Source organism: Dicentrarchus labrax, unplaced genomic scaffold, assembly GCF_905237075.1.
Source record: "Dicentrarchus labrax unplaced genomic scaffold, dlabrax2021, whole genome shotgun sequence".
NCBI lineage: Eukaryota > Metazoa > Chordata > Actinopteri > Moronidae > Dicentrarchus > Dicentrarchus labrax.
In genome coordinates this window covers 10,305,081-10,323,619 of record NW_026136707.1, presented here as the reverse complement: position 1 = coordinate 10,323,619, position 18,539 = coordinate 10,305,081, and the positions used below count along the sequence as shown (strand labels likewise).

At 40.9% G+C, this 18,539-nt stretch overlaps 2 protein-coding genes across 8 annotated transcripts; both read right to left on the bottom strand.

Annotated features, from left to right (window-relative positions):
* Positions 1-6,000: 6,000 nt before the first annotated feature.
* Positions 6,001-13,280, bottom strand: u2af2a (U2 small nuclear RNA auxiliary factor 2a). 6 transcript variants are annotated; one of them, XM_051406103.1, is made up of 12 exons: positions 12,643-13,280; positions 11,642-11,801; positions 9,739-9,774; positions 9,307-9,410; positions 8,930-9,081; positions 8,687-8,803; positions 8,396-8,552; positions 8,191-8,270; positions 7,936-8,058; positions 7,698-7,784; positions 6,270-6,518; positions 6,001-6,165 (listed from the first exon to the last, which is right to left on the bottom strand). In XM_051406103.1, the coding sequence occupies exons 1-12, from the start codon at positions 12,689-12,691 to the stop codon at positions 6,031-6,033; spliced, it is 1,449 nt and encodes a 482-aa protein (XP_051262063.1). In that variant the 5' UTR covers positions 12,692-13,280; the 3' UTR covers positions 6,001-6,030. The 6 variants fall into 6 exon arrangements, with proteins under 6 accessions (XP_051262063.1, XP_051262066.1, XP_051262064.1 ...); XM_051406106.1 differs by having other exon boundaries at positions 8,414-8,552; XM_051406104.1 differs by having other exon boundaries at positions 11,642-11,783.
* A 252-nt stretch (positions 13,281-13,532) lies between these two features.
* Positions 13,533-18,402, bottom strand: ccdc106a (coiled-coil domain containing 106a). Of its 2 annotated transcripts, none has more exons than XM_051406130.1 (8): positions 18,270-18,402; positions 17,674-17,743; positions 17,482-17,580; positions 17,142-17,363; positions 16,961-17,017; positions 16,536-16,823; positions 16,252-16,419; positions 13,533-16,153 (listed from the first exon to the last, which is right to left on the bottom strand). In XM_051406130.1, exons 2-8 carry the CDS (start codon positions 17,741-17,743, stop codon positions 15,837-15,839), a joined length of 1,221 nt encoding a protein of 406 aa, XP_051262090.1. In that variant the 5' UTR covers positions 18,270-18,402; the 3' UTR covers positions 13,533-15,836. The 2 variants fall into 2 exon arrangements, with proteins under 2 accessions (XP_051262090.1, XP_051262091.1); XM_051406131.1 differs by having other exon boundaries at positions 16,548-16,823.
* Positions 18,403-18,539: the final 137 nt, after the last annotated feature.

The following is an 18,539-nucleotide window of genomic DNA, read 5'->3' as shown; positions in this document are numbered from 1 at the left end:
GGCGGGAGGTACATAAGGGTTATGGAAAGTGAGTGTAACAAGGGAGGGGGCTGCAGCCTGGTTGGTTAACACTGTTGATGATTAAATGTGTGTGTCTGCACTGCTGACTGCACCTGCAACTCTCCTGCTCAATCTCAATAGCACCCTGTTCATACTGCACACATGTTTGACATCTTAAATCAGTGAGCAATGGTGCTGCAGGGTGGTCCGCTCACATGACAACAGCCTTAATTAAAAACATGTCTGTATCTCTGTGTGTGTGTGTGTGTGTGTGTGTATGTGTGTGTGTGTGTGTGTGTGTGTGTGTGTGTGTGTGTGTGTGTGTGTGTGTGTGTGTGTGTGTGTGACGTGTGTGTGTGTGTCTATTTTGGACAGCCACCTGTTAATGACATTAAGTAAGGGTGAAGGAGGAGCCTGTGTTTATATGAGAGGGGCCAGGATGGCATTTTACAGCAACACAGTATACTGTGAGGAAAGTGAAAATCTGACACAGAGACTGAGAGTGAAAGTGAAACGGCGAGGTGAGAAGAGCAGCGGAGAGAGGGACACATGGGGGGGAAATTAAGTGCAAGAAAGGACTGAAAGGCGGGAAAGGGAGATGGGAAGAGGGATAAAAAAGGTGAAGGAACACTAATGTCTGAGGTAGGTGCAGATGTGGACCACAGGGCTGAAAATGAAGCGGTTTAGGGAAGAAAATGGGAATGTGCATCTCCATTTCATTCCTCACTGAAAAAGGTCCAGAGAGACTTCAGAGACTCAGCCTGGTCTTATGGAAAGCTTTTCTCGTGGCCCAGCCCTGCTTGGCTCCTCCACAGTTTAGGTTACATACGTGGCACAGCGAGAGAGAGGCCAACCCCAGCGGCCAGTTACACTCACGGAGGGCATGGAGAGGGGGGAAGGGAGAGAGGGGGTGTGCAAACTGTGAGTGAGTCGGGGACAGAGAGACAGAACAGGAAAGAATCTGAGAAAAAGGACGAAACAGGCTGTAGGCTGTGACAGGAAAATAAACACCTACATTGTCCAAAACAGTCAAGCCCTGTTCCTTTTTAGGAGAGATTGTTGTGAAGCCGTTTGCAGATGGATTTCTCTCTCTGGACTTTCTCAGAGAGAAAGAAACAAGTTGGGCACATGACAGCCATGATAAAGTGACTCATCTGGAGTACAGCTATCTGTTTTAATGCACATATGTGTGTCTATTCTCTAAAATGACTTTGCTTCTAATTAAGCAGCCTATCTGTGCTCCTCCATCATGTGAGATTGATAGAAAGTGTCCACACACAGTCTGAGGCCATCAATAATCTACAGTATGCTGATGTGAACAATCTTGTCTCCACATCACTCAAGCGGCCCTGTCAGCAGTACTGATTTATGCTTGAACACACTGAAGTGCACACATGTATGCTCATCTATGCAGCCATGCACACACTGACCACACTTGTGCACATAACAGCTGCAACCATTTCTTACTTCGACATTGACTGAGAATATTTGCCCCATTAAAGCATAAGTCTGGTGATATCTTATATTTTTCTTATTGGAAACAAATCCTGTGTAAATGCCAAAACCAACAATTAATTAATCAGTTAACAGGTATTATAAGTAAGCGTGATATACTTTATTCCTCCATTGCGGTCCAGAAACCACATTAAAAATACATCAATGAGCCACACTGGACAATATGGGCACTGTACTTTATTTTCAGTTGATCCCACATGCAGGAATTTTGGGCCGTAAATACAAGGTAGGATAACAAATCCGCAGCAGAAAATAGTCAATTGGCAATTTACTCCAATTAAAGTGATGTTTGCTAAAAAACTAGTGCCCAGCTGTTTTGGTCACCTTTTTTTGGTGACATGTATTTACCTCTCAAGTAGGAACACACAGGCTTGAGGCAGAGATCCATAGACAGATAGGATTAGATTAGATTAGATTAGACAGCTTTATTAATGATTGCAGAAGCCAGTAAATATTGAGAGAAGGACTTCTCCTTTAACTCAGGGCTGCCAAAAGTGGGGCCCGGGGGGCCAAAGTCGGCCCGCATTAAGGTTTCAATTTGGCCCACCAGATGTTTCTGGCAAAAAAATATTATAATTAATTTTAAATATATATATATAATTTCAGTTATTATAGCACCATCAGAAGCAGGGCTGCACAGGGGGGTTACATTTGCATTAACAGTATTCCTCACTTCACTATAAACTGTATGGGTCTGCAGTTCTGCTGTTTGCATTTTAAAGTGCAGTTTGTCCGTGTTTGACAAATGTCACGACTTTTGAGACTGTCCCCTTAAACATATGAATGCATTTTTCTTTAATTGCTGGCAAACTGTGCTTATAGGCCTTTATTACAGCAGATCATTTGACTTGTCATAGTAGGAAAAGCACAGTTCATCCGTTCCATTCAAGTGTCCCTGTAAGTGCGACCAGGACCCTGAAATTGAAGCAGCTAAATGGAATTCAGCCATCATTAATTTTCTTATCTGAACCTGTGATTTTCCTACTGTGCCATGTCAGAATGTGCTCTGTCAACCTGACATCTCTCTGCACCAGTGTTTTATTTGTGTCAAAGTCTTTTTCCATTGGATGTTCGCATTATGTTTTTTACTCCTATGTGCTGAATGCAAACTGGCGTAATGTACACAGAGTTCTGCATCCATCCTACTTCAGTGTTGCACTCTCCCACTGCTGCAGTGTTCTATCTTTCTGAATGAGGATCAATGGGGAGGCACTGCCCAGAATGACAATGACCATCACTAGAGTTTTACATTCACCACTAGGGGGAGATAATGTATTTACAATCTTCACTGCAGCATCAGGCCTGGGGAGGGCTGCTAATAACATTTAATAGGTCTCATGTTAGGCGGCCTGAATGTCCTCATAAGAGAGGCAGTGTCGGTTTTACATGTTTCCTCTGGTGGATGTGGCTTCAGCAGCCCAGGAGAGCTGCTGTTTTATCTGTGCCCTCGGGGAACAACAGAGTAGTGAGTGTTGCATCAGTGGCCCTGCTGCTGTGTTTTGTGCAGTGGGGTGCAGCGATGCAGATGGAGATGGGCAGTATAGAGCTGACACAGGACATTATTTCATGTCAGAGATTTGTTGCTTTTCTGTTACTGTTTTACAGGAACTCCCTGTTGAATAGGTCCCAAGTGGACACAGCTTATGGCATTTATTGCTGCTGACCAAGCCTTGTGTGCACTGACTTCAATCTAAAGAAAAAGACCAGATAAACAACTTTACTTGATTTCTGAGTAAAGCATATATGCTACTCCAACTCAAGAACAAGATGCTTTTCCTAAGCAGTTCATAATTATATAAATCTCCCTGCTAAAGGGGATTAACACGAGCATGAATTTCATTTATTTGCACATTACACATTCAGAGAGAGGGAAAAAGCTCAAAACGTATTGATTAGCTCAGAATAAATTATATAAAAACACACATTCAGTGTCAAATATAGGCAAGAAGAAGATTGTCTACATATATGTTTGGTATGACTTTAAGGAAGATATAATTTACACCAAATGAGAAAAGGAGTTCCACACATCACGTCTCTGCTTGCGAGATTTTTGAAAGATCATTCGTCTTGTTGAGAAGCGAATCTGTGAATTATGTTTAAAATAAGACCTGAAATGATCTGAAAGATAAGTACATATATTTCAATAAGTTGACTGGGTTATGATGCTAAAAAGGTCATTTTTGGAGAAGAAAATTTATAAAGATGTGGGAAATGTACTCATACCCAGATTATATTGCAGTATGAGAGTAATATGTAATAATAGTTTTCATATTACAGAAAAAAATCTGAAGGGGTATTTTTAGCATCTGTGAAATAGCTCCATCGTTCGGACATTGCTACTAACTACAGGTCTTGATAAATGATGCCATCGACTGAATGAATCTGGCTGGACATGACTCCAGTCTACTCCATCTCCATAATTAACTGTGAATGTCATCACTCACTGTTTGAATAAAACCGTGCTGCGGGGGGGGGAATGTGGGTGTGCATAAGAGAGGAAACATAAAGGAGGAAAAAAATCATGTAAATTCAGTTTTTAATCAACATTTGAAAACAAATTGGACAAATGAAAGACTGTTTTTGCTTTTTTATAAACTAGGTGTGTTTTTTTAGGTTTTAAATCATTTAAGAAATCACATCTTTTCCAGAGAAAAAAAAAGAAGAAATTAAATGACACAGTGACACTGAGAAAGCAGGTTTCAGAAAGTAGGGAGTAACATCTCATAAGTGTTATCACTGACACAAATCTCTCTTCAGTGCTGTCTTAAGCAACCCAAGGTATCAAATGAAAGCAGTCTCAAGCCCGTACAGTGTGAACATGTGGTCCTCAGAGAATCAAGGGCAGAAGATGAGGGAGATGAGAGAAAAGCAGATTTTTGTCTAAGTACATACGGACAGTTTCTAACATCCCAACAACTACCTCTTACATTTAGTGAATTGATTGAGTGAGCATTATAAAATGTGAAATTTGTTTAAATTTAGATAGGTGTGTGGAAATAATTCTGTCTGCAAGCTTTAATGTGCTATTGAAGCATTAGGTTTAATTGTAATTCTTACTGTGTATAAGACATCACTTATTAATCTCTTTCTTTTTTTAAAAAAACATGGGGCTGGAAGTTGACAGAGCAGGAAGAAGTTGTGTGGTTTTGGTTTCACTCTGCAGTACAACATGAGCCGTGGGTATTAGTCACGTGTTTATTTGGTCTTGGTCAAAGAGGTGAGACGTTGCACAAAAAAACAACCGGGTCCAACACATCTTACACCCTAAATCTGCTGGGAAACAAGGAAAAATGAAAACTGGTAATGCAAGGCTAAAGTACAAGTTAGTGACATCTATGAACAGACAGACATCATTGACAAAGGGGCAAGCCGAATTTCTTTCATAAGCAAATTGGACATGTATTAACATTAAGGCTTTTTTGGTAAGGAAGAGATAAATCCACAATTAAATGCCAATCTGTTTGCCTCTCTCAATCTTCCTTTGTTTATTTCCTCTTGAATTAAACTGGATTTGGACTGACAGGACAAAACAATCCCACCTGTTAAAAGCTGTGCACAAAAGATGGACGTGAAAAACAGAAAATAAAAAGAAAGAAAATCAAACGTTCTTTTCTGCAGTTCATGTTATTCTGCGGCCTGAATACAAGGTGATATTACAGCTCAAATCAGTGAAGCTACACACAGTATAATTACAGTTAACATTCAGATAGAGTCCAATTAAACAACAGATTCTGACACTCGTCCTGAGGGGGGCAGTAGTCTGATGAAAACGGAACATGAAGAAATGATGGAGTCCCAAAAGAAAAGAAAAAAAAATCAAAAATGAGGACTCTCCTCTTGCCTTTCTAATAATGGGGGCAAAACTGAAGTTGATGTTACAGCTACTGTATATCTACATTAGACAGTCAAACAAGAATGCCCTCATCTTCCTTCTCCATCTCCCCCACATCTCCCATTGACAAATAAACACTCCTGTTTTCTCAATCCCTCTTTTCAATCAGAATAGTCCAGTTAGTTCCCTACTGCAACTCCTTCCTAATGTTCTTAAAACAGGCTACCTCCATTTAAATACAAACCTTAAAGTGTGGCACCCCCCTCCCACCCAATATGACATCCCTGTCTCACAAAGTATAAAAATTGTTGACCCCACCCTGGACCTATTATTACACACATTTTCTCAAAAATCTTTGACTCCCCCACCCACCCAGCTACACCCTCTCCACCCAAACCTAGCCCCCTCTGTTATGGACTGAATATAAACCCTCCCAATTCTTCTCCTTTTCCAATTCCAAGTATCTGTTTTAACTGCTGGGCATTTCATGTAGATCTCAAATGGTAAACTGGATATCACCAAAGCCATTTGTCAAATCATTAATACTCCCAAGATCTACCTGAAATGTTGCTCTACCAAATCCATCGGGGGGCTGATTTGGAAATGGACAGCACACGTTCCCACCCTCCCTCATTCCCTCCCCCCCTCCCCCCCCCCCACCCCGTCTTGTCTTCATGCCTCCTCTACCAGAAGTCCCGGCGGTGATAAGCGTCTGGATCGCAGTATTTGGTCACCACCACCCTGTTGGCAAACTTCCTTCCTGTCAGCCCCTGCATGGCCTTCTGGGAGTCAAAAACTGACATGAACTCCACAAAGATCTGCAGAAGAGTGAAAAATAACCATTAGAATGATGACACTTTTCAGGACATCTAATTTAAGACAAATTAAATTCTGGATGACTGAATCAGATAACAATTCCCACCTTGCCGGTTCCAGGCACCTCCAAGCCATCCACAGGTCGAGGTATCTCGATGCTCTTAACTTGACCGTACTTGCTGCACTCATCCCTGACGTCCTCCACAATCTCCTCATATTCTTCATCATCCAGCAGCTCCTCTGGGGCCACCATGTTCATCAGACACAGCACCTCAGTGGGCAGGCCACCCATCTGAGTCACTGAGCTGTTCAGACCTGGCACCTGCAGCGTCACTGGGGTCTGGTTTATACTTGTCTGGAAGGACAGACAAAAAGGTTAGAAGATAGTTATGGACTGAAGTATCACAACTAGCTGCAAAACATCTACAATGGCATTCAATTTAAATCTTACTGGCCAAAACAGTGTCTCATATTTATCACTTTCATATAATGAAGTAGACAGGCCTTCCCTACTGCTGGCACTTGAAACCACAATTAAATAAATTACAAAAAATGTTCTAGCATACTTCTAGTCCACTAGTTTCAGTTTTATGTACTACTAGGTACCACTAACTGATTTTATATTAAGCCTTGTGCTGCTTTGATTGTCCTGCTGTAATTTGTAAATTACTAACATTCTTTCTTGCTGAGAGAATATGTCCATCAGAATATATAAATGTAATGCAATATACTCCTCTTCATCTGAAAATACTTACAGGAGGGGGGAGGGGAACTGATAAGATTTTATTGATACCAATGCCATTGTCTATTCTGCTTATTGGTCTGATCTTTTTTCTGTGTGGGGAAAAACGTAGGCTTTAAGATAAAAAGGAGGATGTAGCAACAGCCTGCCATCGCCTAAAATGGATAAAATTAAAGAATACTTGTACAGCTACAAGTTTCCAGTAGTGTAGACATGAGTTTTAAATCACTTTGTTTTGCAATGAGCAAGTGTCAGAAAAACATCCCGACACTGATAAAGGAACTGATAAGCTCCTTTGTGCAAGATTCTGATTGATCAGACCATTTGGAACCAGTTCTCTGGTCCCAGCCCTCTACAGGTCTTTCAGTGGCAAATGACAGTGAAAGTGGCCCACTATGTTATGTTATATGTTGCATCACATTTTGAGGTTACTTTCCATGATACCGTAATAATTTCTCATGAATAATACATTGTAGCCGCCTACTTTAAAGCTAGTGTTTAAAAGTTTGAAAGCCAGTGACTGTTGATTAAAATTCAGTGACATACATTGCAGTGCTGCTCATGCCAACTAACCACGCAATAGTAGTGAACAGCTGTTGTGTATGCAGAACAGACTACTTTGCAAAAATAATAATACAGTTGCACTTCTTAGCAGTGTGTCCCATAGTGTAGCAGATATATGGCCCCAGTAGATTTCATCAGCAATGTGTCTTTATCTGGTTTTGCAATTCTAAAAAGAGCATCCAGCCTCCCACCATCCTGCTGTCATTTGTCCAGCGTTTGGACACTCACCAGAGTGGCGTTCTTGGATCCCACACTGGCTCTTTGCACCAGGAGCTTCTTGTCTCCCAGCTGCATGCCGTTCAGCCCAGCAATAGCCTGTAACAATATTGAGGTTTTAAATTATACTTTCAAAAAAATCCATAGTTATGAAAGTTTAATATGACACTGTAGTATTTGTCTGATCATCAAAAAAGGGGGGATATAATAAATGTCCTGTAAACATCGTTCTTTCTGTGGCATTGGTTACCTGGTCATTAAGGTTGACATCAACATATTCACAAAAGGCATATCCTTTAGATAAGCCTGTGGCACTGTCCTTCACCAGGTTGAAGGCCTTCAGGGGGCCAAATGACGTCAGCAGCTCCTTCACCTGAGACACAGACAAGAGAGTCACTTAAAGTTGAGTGATTCCTAATTACAAAATACAAGTGCAAGAGAGTATACATTTTACAACTGTAGCCCAGTTTGGAGGATTGAGCTTGTTTCATGTAGAAATACTGACCTGGTCATCATTCAGGTAGTTGGGCAAGCCACCAATGAAGAGCTTGTGAGCTGAGTCAGGCACCACTGTCGACACCACACCTACAAGAGACAAAAAGATAACACCACAGTAACACACAAACAGTAAGGCACAAGGAGCAAGCTCCTCTAGGTAAGAAATGACTGATTACTTATGAATTATGCCACAAGTACTTAGAGTTAAAAACCATTAATTGTCTGTGTACCAGGCACATAGACACTGGGGTTCTCGCTCATGCCGGGCAAGGGCTGGTAATCGTGTGGACGGCGAATCTTGAGACTCTGGCCTTGAAAGATGATGCCATCAAAGGCCATGGCCTGTGTTGTTTCATCCACTGAACGGAACTACACAGGAACAAAATTACAGGTGAATAATCTGCCCTTACCATCTTACCATTATCAGTATCTTATCAAAACTGTTTCAAGCAGGGCTTAACAGACAAACACCCAAAGGCATGTTTATGGGTGTATTATCTCACCTCAAGGAAGGCAAAATTCTTATCCTGGTTGATCTGTACAGCAAGGACCGGGTTTCCAGGGGCCTGAGTTAGACCACCCAAACGCATCTGGGCATTGAAGAAGTCCATCATGGACTCCTACAGAGAAGAGAGGGAGGAAATTAAGTTAGCATTGTGTGAATGAATGGTGAAAGGATTAAAAACACAACTTTAGACAAGTTTATAAACTTGGAGTCAAACGTCAAATGCTGTCCTGTTCCTCACCTCTGTGATACCAAATGGGATGTTGCCCACGTAGAGTCGGCGGGCCTGCCGGGTCATCTGGCTGCCCACTACAGGTACAGGGGTGGGAGTAACAGCCAGGCCATCTGGAGTCATGGTCGGCAGAAGGGCTGTGGCTGGGATCTGGCCCGCAGCTGGAGAGCAAAGTCAAAGACAGGAAACATTTAACAATCTGATTATATATTTATAACCATACCGTAGCTTAATGTGCATATTACTGATGTGTTGCAGTAATATATGGTTGCACTAACCACTGTAGTACAACATGTAGGTAACAACAAAACATTTAAAATATTTAACTGTGAAACTAAAGGGCATGTTGAAAACAAATTTAATAAGACAAGAAAACTGAGGTTTACCTTGCATGGCTTTGTACTGCATGGGAGTGATGTGTTCGAAACCAGGTGGAGGGACATCCCAGTACTTCTTCACCTTCTTCTTCTTCTCCCGGTGTGGAGAACGGCTGTTGAAGAAGAGAGGACAGATGAAATAAAAGTAGAACAATCAACATGCAACAGATATCTCTAGCACAGCAATAAACTACTAAATCCGATGATGGGTCATGTCTTCAAAAATATACTACACAAATCTAGTAACAGTTTGGGGACACCGTCAATCAAAACTTTGTAGAGGTGTTAACGTGGTGGTAAAGGGAAGAAAAGGGACAGAAAACCCCATCCAGGCAGACATTTACACAATGAGTCAATAGTACATAGAATCAGAGGCAGGACATTAAATTGCAGTTGTTGCAATAATGCACAAACTGGCTTTGTGTTAGTTTGCTGTATTACCTTCCAGCATTGTCCTGGGGGTAGCTGGATGGTGAGCTGAAATGACATTGGAAGGGTTTCACATTTCTCTCAAATCAACCATGACATACACCAACATTTCCACTTCACAAAATTAGAACCTGAATTACTATAACCATCACCAAATACAAAATACTATCAAGGACCTTGGCAATCTGTATATTTCTAAAAGCACAAAATCCTTTCAAGTTCAAACAGACAAACCGGGGCATTAAGTGCTGACGTATAACACCACAACTGATGATGCAATGAAAGCAGAAAGAATATCCTCAAAACACACAGAGCATCAGCAAAGTGGAGGGGTCGAATTTTTCTAGGGGTGCCCAATATATTTTTAACCAATACGATAACCGATAATTACTTTCTTCTCATGGCCAATACTGATAAGATAACTTTCACATTTTTGTATGGTGAAAAGAAGTTCAGAGTGTAAGAGAGGTTAAGATATAGTGAGCAAAGATGGATGAGTTAATACTCCATACTCTGATCCAACCAAATCTAACTGACATTACTGACGAAAAAACAACGAAAACATCTGACTCTTCAAATGTTTCCCCCCAGTAAAGTACTTACAAAACTTCACAAACATACTTTGGCTTTCCCAGCATAGCCTATAAATTGTTTTGCATAGGAAATCAAACTAAATTATATTAAAAATGTCCCTTTATTGGACGATAACTTATCAGTCCCCAACATTTTAAATTTTCTGACCAAGGGTGTGACAGCAAGTAACTTGGTTTAAATTAGCACTGAGAGAAGGGGAGCAACAGTCAGGCCAAAGGTTGCATTCACAGCCAACAGGAAGAAGAGTTTACACGCTTTATAAAAGTCCATGTTAGAAATAATGCGTTCAAGCAGTCACTAAGGAGATGTGTGACTTCAAACCACCTTATACAAACAAAATCCGCAGCTCTGACTATCAATAGCAGAGTTACTGAAAAGCATATTTTTCAAAAGATATTATCCTGAACCCTTCTAATCATGTCATGCAGGTGTTACGTGCCCAGAAGTGAACATGTTGCCTTGACAACAGACAGGCTTGTCACACATGGAAGTGGTTATCAACAGTTCTGGAAAGAACTTGCACCAGTATGAAAATGTTCTCACAGCCGCAGGCCTAAAGAGATTCTATCAAACCGCGCAGCTCATAATTAGACAATTAAACAAATACAGCATATGTCAAAGACAACAGGGTAAGGAATCTAAAGTGACTAAGACTTTTTTTTTCTTTTAATTTATATTAACGCGGTGGGATTTTTGTTTCAAGGATGGATCTGAAATGATTCCTCAAACCATTTATAATTCAGTCTTGATATCCTGTATTACGTTATACGATTATAAAAGAGGTTGCAGCCGTTACTTTGTGTATTCAAGATGTTTGTCCAATTTGTACCGCAAAATGACAGAGAAAAATAGACTATATAAAAGTCGGTTATTGAGATCATTTTCTAAATATAAAGTCAGTGATCCACAGCTACACTTTAAAGTCACAACTTGCTGCAGACACCTGTTTGTGGCATCAACCCCCTGAAATTCTGAATGGATGACAGGAGTGGGCTTGGAAGGATTTAGTCAATGCTACTGGACGAGTGTCATTTTCTGTGTGCATTAGCTTGAGTTTGTAGCCACCTACAACACAGTAGGCGACTGGTCGAGTGCCAAGACCAAGCCGAGGATCTAGGGAAGACACGTTAATATGGCAAAAACATGTGTGTGCACATCCAGGTTGATATGTAGTTCATATTTCTTAGCGTTGGTATTTACTAGTCTGAAACACTTAATTTTTATCCAGTGGCAAATATATGTACTGCAAGGCCAGTAGGGAGGGATGTATGATGATGTTCACAGCTTACTGGTCTAGGTGTAGTTGTATGAAGGTACAAACCTGCGTCTGTGTCTGCGCTCCTTACTGTCCCCACGGCGGTCCCTGCTGCGTCTGTCCCGGTCTCTGCTCCTCCTTTTCCTCTCTCTGCTACGGCTGCGGGAGGAGGACCGGCGGTGGTGGCGGTTTTCTTTATCCCTTTCAGCTGCAGGAGTGCAGAGTGCTTATTAAATTACAAAAACAGTATATAAATATAAGCAGGTTACCAGTGAAACAATGACCGGATAGCAATTACTAATAGATTGTAATAATTTTAAAGTGAAATATACACATAGATTGAACTTAGATAGGCAATGAGCAAGACCACCGAGTATGAATCTCTCCATGCATAATCAATGCAATGTATCCATTCTGTATAAAACTTAAAACTGGACAAAAGATGTATACAGTTTAAAGTTTTGGTTCAACGCGTCATAATATGAAATTTGGCCAGCTCTAATCCTGACATTGTCTACTACCTATGTGCAGTATATTGAGTGTAAATGTAAATCCAGGTTAAAGAGAGCTTAATGTGGGATAAGGGCAATGGCTATGGTTTGGTGGCATTATTGGCTGGGTGTGAGAAAGCGGGTGGCAATAATAGGTATATAAAAGTAGAAATATTCACTGGACACAGCAGCTACTAAAAAAATAAATAAATAAATAAATAAAGAATGCTAGCTACCCCAGTCAGTCAGCTGGCACAGGCAGGCTAACTACCATGATATAGACTGCCCCTGCCTTAAAGACACAACGCGAGTTACCTTCAAACAGCTCAGCCAGCTACCAACATTTACACACTAATTTACAAAAACTATTTAATGTTAGCCAGTACCGACCGACGCGCAACACTAACTTACAACCACAACCGAACAATCAGGTGGTACAACACTGTGGGGCTAATAATGTAGCTCACAATGCTCCAGCACATAGACACATCCGTGGTAGGCTAACATGATGGCGGCAATCCCAACATTAAAGCACCAATAACACACCGATTGGCGAAGTACGACTGGGTCATTCACCTTGCTTGTTTTCAGAGAGCTGCCTTTCAAATTCGTCGAAGTCCGACATCTCTGTGAGTTGAAGGCTGCGACGCTTTCAGCGACTGCGTTGTTCAGTTGGCGGTGGCTAGCTTATGCTAGCAACAAAGTGAACAACACTTTAAAAAAAAAAAAAAAACCACACAACAAGCGCCTCGCTGGTGTAGCTCGAGTAAATTCACTTCGACTAGCAGCTTATGTAACGACTAAACTACAAAGAAACAGTTAGCCAGCACACACGTGGGCGGTGTGGTGTTCATTTACAACGTAACAGAGAAAATCATTGAGAAAGAAAACGTGTTCGCTTCGGGTTAGCCTGCTAACGGTGGCTAACTAGCTCGTAGCAAAGTCCAGAAGAATAGGCCCGCTGCTCCGGACGCTGGTTAGCCTGTTAGCTAGCGAGCTAAAGCGAAATCCGAATGAATGAGACTATTTTCAAAGCCAAATGCAAATCCCGGACGGTCACTGGCCCATAAGGCGCAGTTGTGTGACTTTATAAGTCAAATGTATACGCATTCAAATGTTTTACGCCGAGCGAAAACAATAAAGATTTCGGTATGCCCGCTTTTTTGCTCCGTCTCCCGGGTACCCCGTGACACCGGAAGTTGATGAATGACACGTTTCCGGTGAGTGAAGAAGACGCTTCGGAGCTTCTTCAGGGTCACAGAGAAGAAAAGTGAAGCTCCTTATTCATCCCTTCTTCTTTCCCCCAATGGCCGTATGATAAAATGCATTGTGTAAAAGCAGGAACGACGTTTTATTTTCCAGGTTGTTCGCTCCGACTCTTGACAAGTGAAGAGTTTCAAATTGGAGTCTTGAACAAAATGTTTTTGTTAAAAGAAAAAGGAAAGAAAAAATGGGGGGCAGAAACGTTATTCAATGCTATTTGTCATATTTATTTTAATACCAAAATGTTAACACTGGGTTTATCAAATGAACAAAAAAATATTCACAAACTCTTTATCCCATAAGACCATATTCAGTGTTTCCCTCCAAGGATAGAGTTCTGATTACCTATTTTTAACTGGAGGCAATTACGAAATAAAGTGCTCAAAGTAAAGCCACATTTTCTTTTAGCTGAAAGACCATTTACTGCACAACGTAGTTGCCCAGTTTCCTGATTCTTCAAAGAACAAAAGTGATTTTTGTACACAATGATGTATGCACACTTCCGCACAGACAGGCTAAAACATATAACAGAATCACCTTAAGTCCCCAATCATAAGCATTTATTCCAGTGAATGGTGATGTTGGTATTTAAAGACTGAAACTCTACAGTTTGGTAAGAAATCAAATGCCTTCATGGTATTTTAGTCTTACTTAAATGAATGATGCTTCAGTGAGATACGTTTCACTCAATATACATAAAAATGGGACAGATAAATGTTGTTGTTTTTTTAAAACACAGCACCCTGGTACGAGTTTGCAAAGTCTGCTTAACAGTTACACTGCACCTTAGACAGACAGTGAAGATGACATTACAGTTTACAGTACTTATGTCTGTTTACTTTCAGGAATAAGGTTATTGAAATATGAAAATTTAAGCCGAGAGTCACTGTATTCCACTGTAACCTAATCTGTGTTAATGTAATGTAATTCATCAATGTGTTCATCATATCACTGTACCGGTAAAACACCACACATTGTCATACAATATAATCAACATGTCTGCTGCTTTGAAAATGACAAATTTTCGACCAGACCTCTATAAACTATGGACCATCAAAGAGCTCTTTTCACATGCATTTGTAGTGGAGTATTGGGAAGCAATGATAGATCGTCCGTGGGCACAAGCTAACTGCTTTTGCTAATACTGTTACTCACAACTGTTTGTGATTCATGTCCACAATTTTTCACACAGAACCAAAAGTTACACAATGTTACAAATAGCTAGTATAGTAAAAACTCTGTACCGTATTTTACAAAAGGTATTGTTGTCACCAAAACATCAAAAGAGCCTCAATACCAGAAGCATAAGAAGTGACATTTACTGTATTTTAGTGCAGATCATTTACAAAAAGGGTTGGTACAACTCTTAGTGGAACAACAGAGTAATGCTGTATTGTTGTTAAAACTGGGCCCAAGACCAACATGTCTTATTATATAAGTTAAACACATACGATATCACGAACATATTCGTGTCTGTCTTTGATTTTATCAAAAAAGAGTGGCATTTGTTGCCAGAAGTGTGTTATTGTCAAAAATGTATTTGCGCCACATAACACTGGACAAGTCTTTACCATAGTCAGTTCTCCAGTTCTCCCCTGCTTTAAAACAGGAGGAATAGAAAGGAAAAGAGAACGCAAAACAATTCTAATGCATTGTGTGTAAAGGGAGCAAAAGTGATCCAAAACCATTGCATGTCTTACACAAGGAAATCACAAGAATTGCATTAAGGCAAGTGAAAATGGTTGAGAATATAATGACAATGACCAAAAATAATGCTACAAACACACTGAGTAAAATATAACAAAAGGAAAGAAGCATTTCTTAAACTTAAGTATAAAGTACAGCATAATTTTACAAAGTCAATGAATTGCAGCATAATTTTAACGTGCACAGACACTGTGATTGAAAAGTACCAAATTTTTAGGATTGCACAGAAATAAAGTGATAAAAATTGCTATTTTTTTTTATGACTTACTGGCCTCAATCTATTCCAGATGTTTAGGAAAGGTCTGTGTGTCTGACCTCAAGGTTGAAACATGAATGAGCTAAGTTGGTTACACTCCTTTAAGTACTGAAGAATATCAAACCCCTCTCTACATTCTTGTTCACAAATTCCCAATCACACAGACACGCCATTTTGTCATGTCATCTCTGAGCAATGGGAACCATGTTTTTTCCCTTTCATGCTGCAGCAGACACTCCCACATCCTCAACATTACTGGAACAATGGTGATGATCTGTCAAAGAAACATGACAATCCGGTTCAACATATTGATAATATAAGTGAGGTGTAAAAAGTTTATCTGTCTGAGGATCTCAGCTGCAGTTTACATGGCCATATCCAGGACGCTGAGATAGCAAAATAATTCCTCAAGCCTCTGAACATCTCTGTGCCTCAGAGGTGAGTTGACCTGCTGCAACAGAGCTCAACTGCCTCTTCTCTCCTCACTTAACTACCAACTCCACTGTTGTCCAGAGACACTTCCCATTCCCCTGTCTTTCTCCCTTCAGTGTCTGAACCTGTAGGAGATGGGCAGAAGCAGGTTATTCTTTTTCAGGGCCTGCACCCTGCTGAGTGTCTCCTCATCCAGGGCAGTGTAGCAGCGCCGGGCATAGTCCAGCAGCTTCTCCTTGGATGGGTCAAACTCACCCACCTCCGCCACCTTCTCTGGGGCCACTAGAAGCAGCTCAGCAATGGGTGTGGTGGAAGCCACCGTGTTGCGGTCCACACCATGAATTTGGAAGGCTTTGGACATATTTTTCAGACGCTGGTATGTAAGGAGGATCTTCTTGTAGCGAAACAGCACACCAGCAGCATCTTTCACTGAAGAACAATATTGTACAAGAGAGTTAGGTACAGCAGTCTTATAACAACTATGGTTGAGTAATGAAATTGTTGCAGGATTGTTATCCTTCCCCTACCTCTCTGCCGCTCTCTAGGGGCTCGGAAGACCCGCCTCCTTTTTAATTGGTGTCTGTTGCTGTTAATGGTATCCGACATTACATCTTCCCCTGATATCATTTCCTCCTCCTCGAGGTAGCCATCCTGCTCCAAATACTCCTCAGATTCTCCCATGAGTGAAAGTGAATCTGATGAGAGCATAAAACATTTCTTCAGCAAAACCCACCAGATTGCCTCCGGCTAATAGGAAAACATTTTCCCCTCCCAAGTATTAGATCAGTTAAAGAGATTGAAAGCTTTGTACCATTTGTATTACCTGGACCTAAGTTGCTATGTCCACTCATTTCATTCATGGATGGCCTTGTGGCACTGTTGCTGTTGCTGCCGCTGGCTGTGGTGCTGGAAGTACTATGGCTATGGCCTTGCAAGAGAGCCTGGGATTGTGTAGAGTTGAACAACGCATTAATAGAGGCAAGTTGATTTGTTAGTGGACTGGAGACATGGTTTTTGGAAGGCACCATGGTGGGAGGACCAGGCCTTCGCTGGATAAACGGGCGTGAGGGGAAATGCTGTGAGTCCGTCTTCTGTTGCTCTATGAAGAAAAGAAAGCCATAATAGAATCTGCAATCTAAGATGAAATACATATATACAATAAAGCATGAACAGGCTACACTTCAGCACAAGTACTTCTAACCATGAGTTAGAAGTGCATAAATATTTGTTTGTTACCAGCGGGACGATCGTCCTCTCTTCTTGCCCTCCAGTTGAACCGTCTAGATTCATAACCTACAGAGACACAAATACCAAGAGGAAAGAGTTAGTTTCCATCCACAGAGACTTCCCTTCCCTTCTGTTTCTAATCAACTTGTACTTGAATTCTTGTCAGACAGGTCCCGTCCCCTGTCCTCACCGTTACTGTACTGGCTCTGACGCTGCTCCTGTCCCTGGCTTTTTGTGGAAAAGATGAAGCGGTCCAGCTGGCAACGGAGGAAGTCCCTCTCCTCTTCCAAGTCCTCAATTCTTTTCTGCAGCCAAGAGTTTTTCTCCAGAGAGATCTGTAGCTGGGTCCGCAGGTTAGTGATCACCATGTATGAGTTGTTGACTGAAGACGGGCCAGCAGACGGGGGTGACTCTGAGGAGGACAGACAGGATAGTTTGGGAAATCATAATATCGTATATCAAGAAACTGTGAAGTGATATGTGAAGAATGAAATGAAAGTGAGATTTATAGTATTGACTCTGACGTTCACCATCAAAATTCTGATCACTCTGGTTGAAAAATCCTTGCTGTTCAAAGTTGTTCTCTTCATAGGGGATGGCAATCTCATAGGTGTCCTCATTTTTCGGAGCTGCACAGGATAAAATATGCACAGTATTAATTAATTATGATGTCTGACCTACAGGCAGAAAATCCTGTTTATTAGTAGCCTTTAAAACCTTACTCTGCAGGTGGAGTGAGCCTGCATGGCTTTTGGATGTGGAAGCAGCATCAGTCCTGTTTCCGTCCTCCATCTCATACAACAGACAACGTGAACAATGTTTAATTAGTTTAAGACTTTAAAGAAATGTCACAGTTTAGCTGTACTAAAGAACTTTCTGGGGCATTTTACACTTTGCAGTGCACAAATGCCTTCACTGTATATACAGCGCTTATAATCACAATCATTGACATTAGGTACAGTTCACTGGGAAGCTTTCATAATGTGGACTCGAGTAATTTGCAAGCTGAGACAACAGCCAGCAAACCAAAGCTAATTTTATTTTATACCTCTCTGGTCACTCACGTATAAACTGAAACAGAACAACTTGGTGTGTTGTTCAAATATAAGTTTTGTAGCGGCCTGGTTGTTCACAGCGCGGAGGCGAGTTCACATTAGCTCCGCACTACGTTAGCTTGGCATAACGTTAGCAAGAATTTAGCTACGATTATAAAAATTGCAATTCCATCATTTCTGTACACTTCGCTGTTTATTTCTGTCATTCAGACATTACTAGAATCTCTATTCTACCAACATATTGTGCAGAAATTGGTACATACCACTTAACGTTTGTAATAACTTAATCGTGCACATGTAATAAGACGTTATTACTCTGTCATATCTCCATTCACGAGTTCGTCTGCTAGCTAACAAGCTAACAATAACAATTATCGCTCTTTTATTTTTTCAGTACCCTCTTGCGTCATTTCCGGATGTAATGAAATTAACGGTCGTGTTTAGTAAACACAAGAATGTAAACATTACGGATAAAAAAAAAGTAAATGCCACAGAGGCTTATTGTGCACAATTTATTTAGCTTATGATAATAT

Bases quoted from the DNA above. Each gene is read 5' to 3' on its own strand.
- u2af2a (XM_051406103.1), bottom strand. From the start codon at position 12,691: ATGTCGGACTTCGACGAATTTGAAAGGCAGCTCTCTGAAAACAAGCAA. The intron at 8,271-8,395 runs GTTTTTAACTCT...TGTCTCTTGTAG, and splicing joins TGGTACACAGACAATTAATG to GTGTGGTGTCGACAGTGGTG. The intron at 7,785-7,935 runs GTAACCAATGCC...ATATTGTTACAG, and splicing joins ATGTCAACCTTAATGACCAG to GCTATTGCTGGGCTGAACGG.
- ccdc106a (XM_051406130.1), bottom strand. From the start codon at position 17,743: ATGGAGGACGGAAACAGGACTGATGCTGCTTCCACATCCAAAAGCCAT. The intron at 17,581-17,673 runs GTAAGGTTTTAA...TATCCTGTGCAG, and splicing joins AGGCTCACTCCACCTGCAGA to CTCCGAAAAATGAGGACACC. The intron at 16,154-16,251 runs GTAGGGGAAGGA...ATTGTTCTTCAG, and splicing joins CCCTAGAGAGCGGCAGAGAG to TGAAAGATGCTGCTGGTGTG.